Below are 12,609 nucleotides of genomic sequence, written 5' to 3'. Positions count from 1 at the left end.
AATATAACACAAAAGCAACATACCAAGATGCTTAAAGTATGTATGTATGCTGAATTCTTTTCGCACTGCATGTAAGCAACCGTGCTAATCGGAGGTGCGGGGGAAGGACAACAAACTAAACACAAAAAGCAGTTCTGAATAAATAGTTTTCAATGTAGATTATTTAAAAGTGCATAGCTCCAGTGGCTTCCTAATATCGGAAGTAAGAGCGTTCCAGACGGCCACCAAAAGCGCATTTGAAAGCACAGTGAAAGAAGATCATGGCTGATGATGACTCTTGTTCTCTTTTTCCTCCTCTGACGGGCGGCAGAGCCCGTCTTACAGCGGGTCTCACTCGTCCCTTGCCTCCCCGCGGGGAACCGAGCCGGACGACTCCCTCAATGGGCCCAGCCCCGAGGGCTCCGGTGAGTCCGAGTCTGCCGTGAGAGCCGCGACAATCCTGGCTTCTGCACGTTCGCTCAAAAATAAAATGTCTACGGAAGCTACGTTTGGGCAGTTCCACAATTGCAGATGTATGTTTTAGACACTTTAATTTGTGTGGATCACCATTAGTGTTATCATTAAGTGACTTCACTTGGGCACAATATGGCAACCAATTGTTACTGTAATTCATAAATACTTTGTCCACCATTCTTGATAGATGAGAGACACTCGTAATGTACCAGAGTGTCAGATGTAGACGGATGATCTGACTTTTCATACTTTTGGTCAGAAACAGGAAAAAGCTTATAAACAATTTTACTAACATGCGGTGCACATTTTGTTGTGAAGTTTATAGCCAATTAACAATGATGAGAGAACCAAGTTCCAGGTGTGAACGTACAGTACGTGTACTAGTGCCACTGATGGTGCGCCCATGTATTGGGGGACATAGAGGCGCATCAGGTATGGTGCACATATCAGGTGTGATGTAAACCTTATATTACGTTCCTGCAAGATCTTGGCCAAACCAACATTTTTATCGTGTAATTGAAGCCCACGGCATTTTTCTGTTTGATGTCTTAAAACATTTTTGTTTAATAATAAGATGTCATCTTGGCCTCTTTTCTGAAATGTGAACGTCTTGAGGGAGCCACTAAGTTTTTATCAGTTTTTGAGAGTCTATTCCACTTCACATTTTAAATTCCACGTTTGACCAATGTTAGTTCGTGCCATTTCTACACGTCCCCCCTTAGTGCAATATATTTGTAGTTGCGAACTCGCTCAATAAGTATTTATTTGACGATTTTTTTTTATCAGTGTTATATAACCATGACACCTCCGATTAGCACGGTTGGCTAAGTACGGTGTGAAAGAAGTTCAAAATACATACATTGCTTTGCTATTGAGTGTGCAGGTGGTGCAACCGCACTAAGGCATGGATTAGTTGTTGCTCTGTGGACCACGAGATCATTGATAAATGTGTTGATGGCATTAGTCAAGTGAATGCCGCCATCTTCCACTTCACCCTCTTCAAATCTGGGCTATGAAGACGGTTGAAGGTAGACAGGTAGTCCCATGTGACTTCTTTCGCGCACTTTACGTAGCCAACCGTGCTAATCGGAGGCACGGAGGTTTCAATTCTTTGTTATTCCTCCACCCCAACCCCAGTTATTAATGGAGGAAAGTTCCACCCTCCATCGGCAATCACGGCCAAGTACAAAATCGGCAAGGTGATCGGTGACGGAAACTTTGCGGTGGTGCGGGAGTGCATCGAGCGGTGAGTGGAGGCGGCACACGGCTCCCACGGGGGCTCCCACCGGGGTCGAATTGGCGCCGGTGACGCAACCGTTAATCCCTTACATCGGCTGCAGTGCTAATAAAAAAATCGCTCGGTCCTTTGCTGTCGTTAGCCGCAACCTTGTGCGTCCCAACTGGCGAGATTAATAAACAGAGAAGCAAAAGCTAAATTCGCGGTTATGTTTTTGTCAGCAGAGGGAAGTGCAGAAAAATCTGTTATTTGCCGTAACATGCCCCAACATCTTTGTTTTGTGCCTTCACCAACTCGCACTCATTGGTGTGGTGAAGTATGGTCATATAACTCCCACTTCCGACGTGGCATGTGGAGGCCCTAATCCATTGACAAAGGAGCTGTACGTTGTTTTGTGTGAAATTAGTTTGTTCGCTTCATTTATTTATTGATATGAGCTTAAATTTTTTCATTTAAAGATTTTGTGACTGCAAGGATTCATATTCTTGGTTCTTTCGGTAAAGTCACGTAGAAGGGAAACAATAAAATAATACAAATATAAAACAATAAAATTCTCACGACGCTTTGACTGCAACACGCCTGATGATGATTGCTTGTGTTGCAGTCGAAACGTCGTGAGAATTTTATTGTATTATATTTTTATTATTTTATTGTTTCCCGTCTACGTGACTTTACCGAAAGAACCAAGAATATGATATGAGCTTGTTTTATTTTTCAAATGTTTTTCGATTTACTTTGGTTTCATATAAGCAACCCAAATCTTGTTCTGCGAGGGATAGTCAAGGGTGAGTGCGGTGAGCATTGAGCGCACTCTGCTGGTCGTTCAGGGTAATGTTCCATTGCATGCCGCACCACCGGCTCGTGTGCTTGGCTATAAGGAACGTTTATGAGCGATCGTTGGGAATGGTACCGAGTGCCATGATGGATGCGTCTCTGTCTCCCACTGTAAATAACACGCCTGATGTGTTGAGTTAATGATGTAATGATGATGAATGATGCACAATGTTTGTGTTCTGTGCAGATCCTCTGGACACGAATATGCCCTGAAAATCATTGACAAAGCAAAGTGTAAGGGGAAGGTAAGCATTTGCTTGTGTTTGCACGGTATATCTCTGAGATTGCGCTTGCATGTTCAGCATGGGGTTGGGACGTTGCTCAGTCGGGAGAGCAGCATGACCCCAGTCGTAAAATTATGAGTTCAGATTCCCTGGCAATGTCATCTCAGCCCAATTGTCATCATCGTTCCTCTGGTGTTAATGGATTCAACACCACATAGATAAGATCCAGGCACCAATCAGTGGGAAGTCAACAAAAGTGGTTGTACTATGATTGGACTGGTACCAGCCATAGGAATGTGGAATTTTAACCACTTAATTTGGACTATCGACAAAAATAAGTACTTCCCTGTGCCTGTGTAATGATGGGGTCACTTAGATGTTTTACTCAGTCCATCTTTATATGTACAGCACGTGCAACTTCGATGGGTGACCACCGTGCATAATACAGGTTCATAATAAAGGTTTTTGGGTTAGGTCGCGTTCTTTATAAATGTGTCGTAACCCTCCACCACCCGACACGGCCAATCAGCAAAACGGTGTCACGTTGACAAAAGACAAATAGTTCACTACTTTAGCCCACCGGTGTGTTGAAGAGTGAATCCACAACATTTACAGTTTTTGAGTACGACGTTTCGCTGGTAATAACATCCAGCATCATCGGGCAATTCGCCAGAATGGTGAAGCCCTCACTTGTTCCCGGTCTTAAATAGAGCAGCATCAGTGTGACGTCATCATTTAACTCATTCAGGTGCAGTGATTTGAGGTGAAGGGGGGGGGTATTGTAATTATATAATCGATTGGTAATCAGTCAATGGTTATGATTAGTAATGAGTTGTAGATTAGTAATTGGTTGTAATGTGTGTCATTGTGATTATATGCTACGTTAGTAATCAGTTAATTAGTATGTGTTTCCCCTATAGGACTAAAAAAACTAAGAAATATTAAATTATCTCAAACACAACTGTCGGCAGTGGCAGAACATGCTTGTCAACAAGGACACTCAATTGATTTTGATAACGTTGATTGTTGTGTAAAACTAATTATTACTGGCAAAGACTAATTAGAGAATCCATTGAAATTGAGAGAAATAGAAATAACTTTAATCACTCTGACAGCTACAGGCTTAGTGCAGCCTGGAAGCGTATTATTAAATAATACATATTACAATTCCTTATAGGGGAAACACATACTAATTAACTGATTACTAACGTAGCATATAATCACAATGACACGCATTACAACTAATTACTCATCTACAACTCATTACTAATCATAACCATTGACTGATTACCAATCGATTATATTACTACAATACTCCCCCTCCGCCTCAAATTACTGCACCTGAATTAATTAAATGATGACGTCACCCTGCTGCTCTATTTAAGACCGGGAGCAAGTGAGGGCTTCACCATTCTGACGAATTGCCCGATGATGCTGGATGTAATTACCAGCGAAACGTCGTACTCAAACTGTAAATGTTGTGGATTCACTGTTCAACACACCGGTGGGCTAAAGGAGTGCACTCTTTGTCTTTTGTCAACGTGACACTTTTTTGCTGATTGGCCGTGTCTGGTGGTGGAGCCTACATGTTAAACATAATACAGGTTCTCTATAGCCTGTTGCGGGGCTATGTTGTGGGGCTATGTTGTCAGTATGAGGCATCGCAGCAAACCCAATTGGTGTACTGTGCTGTGCTCGAATGTTAATGCTTCCCGCCTTTACCAACCTGCATTGACGAGTGTGATGTAGTCAGGTTAAATAACTGCTACGACTTGTGTGCCATGGGGAGGGCCTCACCCAAGATTGGATTGACAGAAGGGCTGTAAGTGTTCATGGCAACGGATTCTAGCGCAGCTGCAAAGACACGGTCGTGAATTGTTTGCGAGTGCTCTGGAAATAGAAGTGCCCGCCTCGAATTAAAAACCCGACCACTGTTAGTCCCAGTCTCACTTGTGGTCAATTTCTTTAGAAATTCATGAGGGGTAGGGACATACGACATGAAATGTCACATGGCACAGGTTATCAAGCCTCCTTGGAGCTGAGTATTTTTGCGCAACCCGGCCACTCGTTTTCGCACGCCAACTGAACGCTTTGATGCGGTCATTCGCGCGACGCCGTTCTGAGGCGTCGCCGCATCACAGCCAAATTTGACTACGGCGGCGTCAACGTCATCCCCCCCGCCCCCAGGAGCACATGATCGAGAGCGAGGTGTCCATCCTGCGGCGCGTCAAGCACCCCAACATCATCCTGCTCGTCGAGGAGGTGGACACACCATCCGAGCTCTACATGGTTATGGAGCTCGTCAAGGTGCGCCCAGGGCTTCATTTAAGCGGAGGCGAAGGGGACATCTATCCAGGCCCCAAAACTCCAAGAGGGCCCTATGAATTAAATATGCGTGACGTTATTTATTCACAAAAACATTAGGTCTGTTTATTCATATTACCATTTTAGTATGAACAATATCGACAATACATCCTTAGTCTGAGTACTGTCTCGGTAAATAGGGTTTAATCAAAAGTACCTCTATGAGCCTCAAAACTCATTTGCAGTAGGGCCCCATTTGGGCTGGTTGGCCTGTTCCATTTTTGAATTTAAGGAACTCTAAACATATTTTGTTCATCCCCAGTTATTTTCCAGTTGTGCTATCTAGATCATATCATGAGATGAAGACGTTTTACCTCCGATTAGCACGGTTGGCTATGTACGGTGCGAAAGAAATTCAACGTACATGCATACATTTTCACTTCGAACTTGGCAGCTACGATCCATACGTCAGAAAACAGCCCCAGAAAATGACATCACAGGATTATTTATGAAGTTACTTAAAATACGTTTTTAGCCATGTTAATATCCTGCACAGATTGTTAATTGTATATCAATCAAACCAAAATGTTGACGTGTCCGAAATGGAATAATCCATTCCAGCAGTATAAATGGGTACACCACAGTTAGTCTATTGGTTGGGTAAACTGTGGGTTCTCCATACTTTTTCAAGATGTCTCGCATGGAGGAGTAGGCAAAATACCCTCTTAGAGAGCCTCTCTATAGCTGCATCTCGTGGAAGCCCCTTCAGCCAGCAGTGGCACGAGCGAGAAATTGCATCGCTGCACCTTGACCTCTTCAACATATTCCATCGCACGTGGGCGCAGCGAGTGAGGTTACAGCCGGCGAGTGGCGTGCGGGCTCCGCGTGTTCGCAGGGCGGGGACCTCTTTGACGCCATCACGTCGTCCACAAAGTACACGGAACGCGACGCCAGTGGAATGCTCTACAACCTGGCCAGCGCTGTGGCTTACCTGCATGCGCTCAACATCACGCACCGCGACATCAAGCCCGAGAACCTGCTGGTACGTGCTGGCATCTATTTTAGATTGAAAACTAATTTCTTTAGAACTGATCTTTGTGTTTAGTTTTTTGTCCTTCCCCGCACCTCCGATCAGCACGTTTGGCTACGTACGGTGCAAAAGAAGTTCAACATACGTACATCCTGCACCAAAAGGGCTTAGTTTCCCACTGAATAATATCCAAGGTACTGGTAGACTGGGATAGACGCATGACGAGCAGCCGAGGCCACGGCGAGAGCCATTCCTGGAGCGGTGCCACCGTTTTACAATGAGGGAGGGCAACGTCCAATGCCGGGGAGGGCCATCTCTTTAGAGCTCCCTCCAGTGGAGGCCCTTCTGCCAGCGGTGGCGTCAACAAGAAATCACAGGGCTGCGCCTTCGATTTAGGCACCCGGAGCTGTGCTGTGCCGTTGCGCTGCCCATGCCACCACCCGCCTGCCACCGGTGTGTGCCGCAGGTGTGCGAGTACGAAGACGGCAGCAAGTCTCTGAAGCTGGGGGACTTTGGCCTGGCCACGGTGGTGCACGGCCCACTCTACACCGTGTGCGGCACGCCGACCTACGTCGCGCCCGAGATCATTGCCGAGTCCGGGTGCGACCGTCTCGCCAGCACGCCCTCGTGTCGCTGTCTTGTCTCTCTCTCGTGTCGTCGCTCTCTCGTGTCGCTGTCTTGTCTCGCTCTCTCGTGTCTCTCTCTCGTGTCTCTCTCTCTTGTCTCTCTCTCGTGTCTCTCTCTTGTCGCTCTCTCTTGTCTCTCTCTCGTGTCTCTCTCTCTTGTGTCTCTCTCTCGTGTCTCTCTCTCGTGTCTCTCTCTTGTGTCTCTCTCTCTTGTCTCTCTCTCGTGTCTCTCTCTCGTGTCGCTCTCTCGTGTCTCTCTCTCTTATCTTTCTCTCGTGTCTCTCTCTCTTGTCTCTCTCTCTCGTGTCTCTCTCTCTTGTCTCTCTCTCGTGTCTCTCTCTCTTGTCTCTCTCTCGTGTCTCTCTCTTGTCTCTCTCTCGTGTCTGTCTCTCGTGTCTCTCTCTTGTCTCTCTCTTGTGTCTCTCTCTCTCTTGTCTCTCTCTCGTGTCTCTCTCTCGTGTCGCTCTCTCGTGTCTCTCTCTCTTATCTCTCTCTCGTGTCTCTCTCTCTTGTCTCTCTCTCTCGTGTCTCTCTCTCTTGTCTCTCTCTCGTGTCTCTCTCTCTTGTCTCTCTCTCGTGTCTCTCTCTCTTGTCTCTCTCTCGTGTCTGTCTCTCGTGTCTCTCTCTTGTCTCTCTCTCTTGTCTCTCTCTCGTGTCTCTCTCTCGTGTCTCTCTCTTGTCTCTCTCTTGTCTCTCTCTCTTGTCTCTCTCTTGTGTCGCTCTCTCGTGTCTCTCTCTCTTGTCTCTCTCTTGTGTCACTCTCTCGTGTCTCTCTCTCGTGTCTCTCTCTCGTGTCTCTCTCTCTTGTCTCTCTCTCGTGTCTCTCTCTCGTGTCGCTCTCTCGTGTCTCTCTCTCTTGTCTCTCTCTCGTGTCTCTCTCTCTTGTCTCTCTCTCTCGTGTCTCTCTCTCTCTTGTCTCTCTCTCGTGTCTCTCTCTCTTGTCTCTCTCTCGTGTCTCTCTCTCGTGTCTCTCTCTCTTGTCTCTCTCTCGTGTCTGTCTCTCGTGTCTCTCTCTTGTCTCTCTCTCTTGTCTCTCTCTCTTGTCTCTCTCTCGTGTCTCTCTCTCGTGTCTCTCTCTTGTCTCTCTCTTGTCTCTCTCTTGTGTCGCTCTCTCGTGTCTCTCTCTCTTGTCTCTCTCTTGTGTCGCTCTCTCGTGTCTCTCTGTCGTGTCTCTCTCTCGTGTCTCTCTCTCGTGTCTCTCTCGTGTCGCTCTCTCGTGTCTCTCTCTCGTGTCTCTCTGTCGTGTCTCTCTCTCTTGTCTCTCTCTTTCTTGTCTCTCTCTCTTGTCGCTCTCTCGTCTCTCTCTTGTCTCTCTCTCGTGTCTCTCTCTTGTCTCTCTCGTGTCTCTCTCTTGTGTCTCTCTCGTGTCTCTCTCTCGTGTCGCTCTCTCGTGTCTCTCTGTCTTGTCTCTCTCTCATGTCTCTCTCTCTTGTCTCTCTCTCGTGTCGCTCTCTCTTGTCTCTCTCTCTTGTATCTCTCTCGTGTCTCTCTCTCTCTCTTGTCTCTCTCTCGTGTCTCTCTCTCTTGTCTTTCTCGTGTCTCTCTCTCGTGTCTCTCTCTCGTGTCTCTCTCTCGTGTGTCTCTCTCGTGTCTCTCTCTGTCTTGTCTCTCTGTCTTGTCTCTCTCTCGTGTCTCTCTCTCGTGTATCTCGTGTCTCTCGTGTCTCTCTCTCGTGTCTCTCTCTCGTGTCTCTCTCTCTTGTCTCTCTCTCGTGTCTCTCTCTCGTGTCTCTCTCTCTTGTCTCTCTCTCGTGTCTCTCTCTTGTGTCTCTCTCTCTTGTGTCTCTCTCTCTTGTCTCTTTCTCGTGTCTCTCTCTCGTGTCTCTCTCTCGTGTGTCTCTCGTGTCTCTCTCTCGTGTCTCTCTCTCTCGTGTCTCTCTGTCGTGTCTCTCTCTCGTGTCTCTCTCTCGTGTCTCTCTCTCTTGTCTCTCTCTCGTGTCGCTCTCTCGTGTCTCTCTCTCTTGTCTCTCTCTCGTGTCTCTCTCTCGTGTCTCTCTCTCGTGTCTCTCTCTCTTGTCTCTCTCTTGTCTCTCTCGTGTCTCTCTCTCGTGTCTCTCTCTCGTGTCTCTCGTGTCTCTTGTGTCTCTCTCTCGTGTCTCTCTCTCTTGTCTCTCTCTTGTCTCTCTTGTCTCTCTCTTGTGTCGCTCTCTCATGTCTCTCTCTTGTGTCGCTCTCTCGTGTCTCTCTCTCTTGTCTCTCTCTCTTGTCTCTCTCGTGTCTCTCTCTCGTGTCTCTCTGTCGTGTCTCTCTCTCTTGTCTCTCTCTCTTGTCGCTCTCTCTTGTCTTTCTCTTGTCTCTCTCTCGTGTCTCTCTCGTGTCTCTCTCTCGTGTCTCTCTCTCTTGTCTCTCTCTCGTGTCTCTCTCTCGTGTCTCTCTCTCGTGTCTCTCTCTCGTATCTCTATCGTGTCTCTCTCTCGTCTCTCTCTCGTGTCTCTCTCTCTTGTCTCTCTCGTGTCTCTCTCTCGTGTCTCTCTCTCGTGGCTCTCTCTCGTGTCTCTCTCTCTTGTCTCTCTCTTGTCTCTCTCTCGTGTCTCTCTCTCGTGTCTCTCTCTCGTGTCTCTCTGTCGTGTATCTCTCTCGTGTCTCTCTCTCGTGTCTCTCTCTCGTGTCTCTCTCTCGTGTCTCTCTCTCGTGTCTCTCTCTCGTGTCTCTCTCGTGTCTCTCTCTTGTGTCTCTCTCTCTCTTTCCTCTCTCTCGTGTCGCTCTCTTGTGTCGTCGCTCTCGTGTATGGCTTTTAGCTTCTTATCTTGTAGAAGCACGTCTAGGTTGTGCCTTCCGAGCCTTCTGGCTTTTGCTTGGAGCTTTGCTCGTGGAAAAGAGAGCATTTGAAAGCACAGTAGGTGTACCGTAATGATGCCGTTGAAGCACCACATCCGCTCTTTATAACGTGGCATCATGTTTCTGTAAATTAAGTTTTACACTCAAAATCAGCTTCTTAATTTTTTTAACTTATGCTAATTCCTCCTTTTTTCTTTTCTTCGAGAGCTTACATCTCATGCAGTACAACTCTGATTTTTTAACCAAACAATGCCACTTTAAATTGGCAACAAGGGCATTCATGACGGTTTGTTATGTTACCCTAAGGCATGCATTATAGCCACTGCACAGACCTAGCAGATGTGAATTGTAATTAGTATAGTCTGCTAATTTTCGCCGCAACATTAAGTAAACCATGCTATTATTCCAGGCGACCTTGACGTTTGATAATTTAATAATGAGAATGAAAAAAATTGTAATGCGCACAAATGTCACAAAACAGACGATCCTTTTTCGATCGTGAACTCGGCGGCGCGGTGCACGGGTCACGGTTCCTCGTGCGCCATTCTGAATAAGTGCGGGCACCTTCAGCTGAAGTCAGAGGGAGTTTGAATTTGACCTCATCATGACACCAGGTCTCACGCCGCCATGTGGGTTGTGTGTTTTCTAAGCCCAGAGCCTTTACACCTCAGCGTTTGTGACCTAACCTTCGTCTGCCCTCTTCCCCGCAGTTACGGCCTCAAGGTGGACATCTGGGCAGCCGGAGTCATAGCCTATATCCTCCTGTGTGGCTTCCCTCCTTTCCGAGCGTCAGTACAGCCTTGCACCATCATCGTCATTATCCTTGTTTACATCATCGTGATCTTTTTCATTGACACCATCATGCTCGGGTTTGCACCTCTGATTAGCACGGTTGGCTACATACGTTGCGAAAGAAGTTCAACGTAGTGCATACCTAGGGTTTGTAAAAGAAATGGCTTTCATCGGGATTTAAAACACTTAGATATTCGTGAAGATACTAAGATTATAATTTACTGGTATATGAAAAAACACAACATTACTTAATATCACTTTTAATTATGAAAAGCTATTTCAAGTAACAAGAATGTTACTTCGGTAAAGCCACGTAGAAAAATAATACAAATTATCACGATGTTTCGATCGCAACACAAGCAATCGTCATAAGGTGAGAAATATCGCTGGAGAGCTGCTGAGAATATATATGACGATTGTTTGTGTTGGAATCGAAATGTCGCGATTATTTTTTTTATTTTTTAAATTATTTTTCTATGTGGCTTTACCGAAAGACCCAAGAATATGAATTCCTGCAGTCACGAAAGCTTTAAGTCAAGATTTAACAAGAATGTAGTTCACAAGTTAACAATTATTTACAACTCAAGTGTTACTTCAGGACTAATTAGCAGTATGTTTTCACAAGCTTAACCAGTCACTCTTTCTCAGTATACTATATAATATATTATAATGTGCATAATTTAATGCCACAGTAAAATGTAGTAATCCTTCCCAGGCTTAAGTCAAAATAAATCTTTAAAATTGTAATGTGAACATATCCTGTCTGGGCAGCAGTTCGTTGGCTGCATAAAAATCCATTGTTGTGCTGTACTTTGCTCCCACGTCTATGCTCCCTGCCCTCACCAACCCACACTGTGCAGCATGCAGTGCCAGATTATGCTAGTAGCAAAAGTAGCATATGCTACGGGCCCCGTACTTTCAAGGGCCCCACGCTAAATGCTCTCAAGCTATCAATTCCGGTTCAGTGATTCTGCACGTGCTCTATAACTATAGTACGATACTGCCTTCAACTTTTATGAACGACTGGGTGTTTAAGGTTAGCGATTTGTAATATTATTTGGCTGTATAGCAAATGAAAAAATACAATTACTTTACTATGCAAGTTAAACATTTGTGTTTTAATATTTACGTGTTTTTTTTACTTAGGGCCCCTTTATAACATGTGCTACAGGCCCCGCACTGGCTTAATCCGGTACTGGCAGCATGGTGAAGTATGGTCAAATCCCTATGATCTGCACGATCTTGGCAAGGCCCTCATCCAGCAGTAGATTGACATAAGGGCTGTATATGTACATGCCATCGAGGAATTGTGTGTTCTGCTGATAAAAGTGTATTGTGGCCTTGTGATGTTGATGATGATGGTGATGTGCTGTATGCAGGAGTGATGGCGATGATCAGGAGGCCCTCTTTGATCAGATCCTGGTGGGGCAGCTGGACTTTCCATCCCCGTACTGGGATAACATCTCACTCACTGCTAAGGTTTGTATAGCAGACTTTTACTCTGTGTGTGCGCCTGTGTGTGTGTATTTTGCGTGAAATATGTGTGGGGAGCAGTAGTAAAGTGATTAGTTAACTGCGCTACGAACATAGCGGACCGGGTTCAATTGCTGCTCACGACCAATAACAGTGGCAGATATTTGAACTGGGCCTGGGCCTGTCCTCGGTATACGCAGTCTTAAATGAGTACCTGGTTCGGTGTATAAACATTAGCATTGGAGAGACATAGGCAGCCAGGCGTGGTGCTGGCCACTCACCTACTCGTGCCATGTCGTCCTTCGTAGGGTACTCGCTAACAGCACTTGTTCCCAAAAGCCTGGGCATGCTATACGAGCTGGGTGGGGGTGGTTTTTCTGTTGTGTGTGGGTGTGATATATGTGACCTGGCGATAATGATGCCCGGGTGGCGGGCTATGTATGCGTGTCTCCCTGCAGGAGCTCATCTCTCGGATGCTGCAGGTGGACGTGGATAAACGGTTCTCCGCTGAGCAGGTGTTGGCTCACCCATGGGTGGCGGTGAGTGCAGCTCCCTCGTGCACCGACACAGTGAGATGTTATGGCGAGGACTCCTAGATTAGATCTTGAAAAGTATATTATCAGAATTATCTTCTGTGTCTCTAAATACATATATATACTTTTGTCCACTGGCCTGTTGGCTTTCCAGACGTTCCCAAAGCAAGCAATTGGATTGGTCTTGACTTTCCGAGTCTCATCAGCTTTTTGAGCTCAGCTTTTTCAGTTTTTATTTAGATGTTGACTGGGCAACTGCTGTTAGTGAGCACACATTAATGCTTGCACAGCACAGGAAGAGGCAGTTACGGCTATCACCGTGCCTC

The 12,609-nt window shown here is 46.1% G+C and overlaps 1 protein-coding gene across 9 annotated transcripts in view; it reads left to right on the top strand.

Moving 5' to 3' along the window:
• Nucleotides 1-12,609, top strand: part of DCLK1 (doublecortin like kinase 1) — a 72,135-nt gene that overhangs the window by 46,848 nt on the left and 12,678 nt on the right. For all 9 annotated transcript variants that reach the window (XM_076067463.1, XM_032955335.2, XM_032955339.2 and 6 more), the window contains exons 11-19: nucleotides 311-404; nucleotides 1,591-1,699; nucleotides 2,712-2,769; nucleotides 4,936-5,055; nucleotides 5,948-6,094; nucleotides 6,549-6,682; nucleotides 10,196-10,273; nucleotides 11,657-11,756; nucleotides 12,209-12,289. In XM_076067463.1, coding sequence (XP_075923578.1) covers nucleotides 311-404; nucleotides 1,591-1,699; nucleotides 2,712-2,769; nucleotides 4,936-5,055; nucleotides 5,948-6,094; nucleotides 6,549-6,682; nucleotides 10,196-10,273; nucleotides 11,657-11,756; nucleotides 12,209-12,289 — 921 coding nt within the window. The remainder of the gene's footprint in view (nucleotides 1-310; nucleotides 405-1,590; nucleotides 1,700-2,711; nucleotides 2,770-4,935; nucleotides 5,056-5,947; nucleotides 6,095-6,548; nucleotides 6,683-10,195; nucleotides 10,274-11,656; nucleotides 11,757-12,208; nucleotides 12,290-12,609) is intronic.

The sequence above is a fragment of the Petromyzon marinus genome, chromosome 16, assembly GCF_048934315.1.
Source record: "Petromyzon marinus isolate PM22_M1 ecotype Great Lakes invasive population chromosome 16, UKy_Petmar_22M1.pri1.0, whole genome shotgun sequence".
In the NCBI taxonomy this organism is placed as follows: Eukaryota; Metazoa; Chordata; class Hyperoartia; order Petromyzontiformes; family Petromyzontidae; genus Petromyzon; species Petromyzon marinus.
This window is presented reverse-complemented; position numbering and strand designations above follow the sequence as displayed.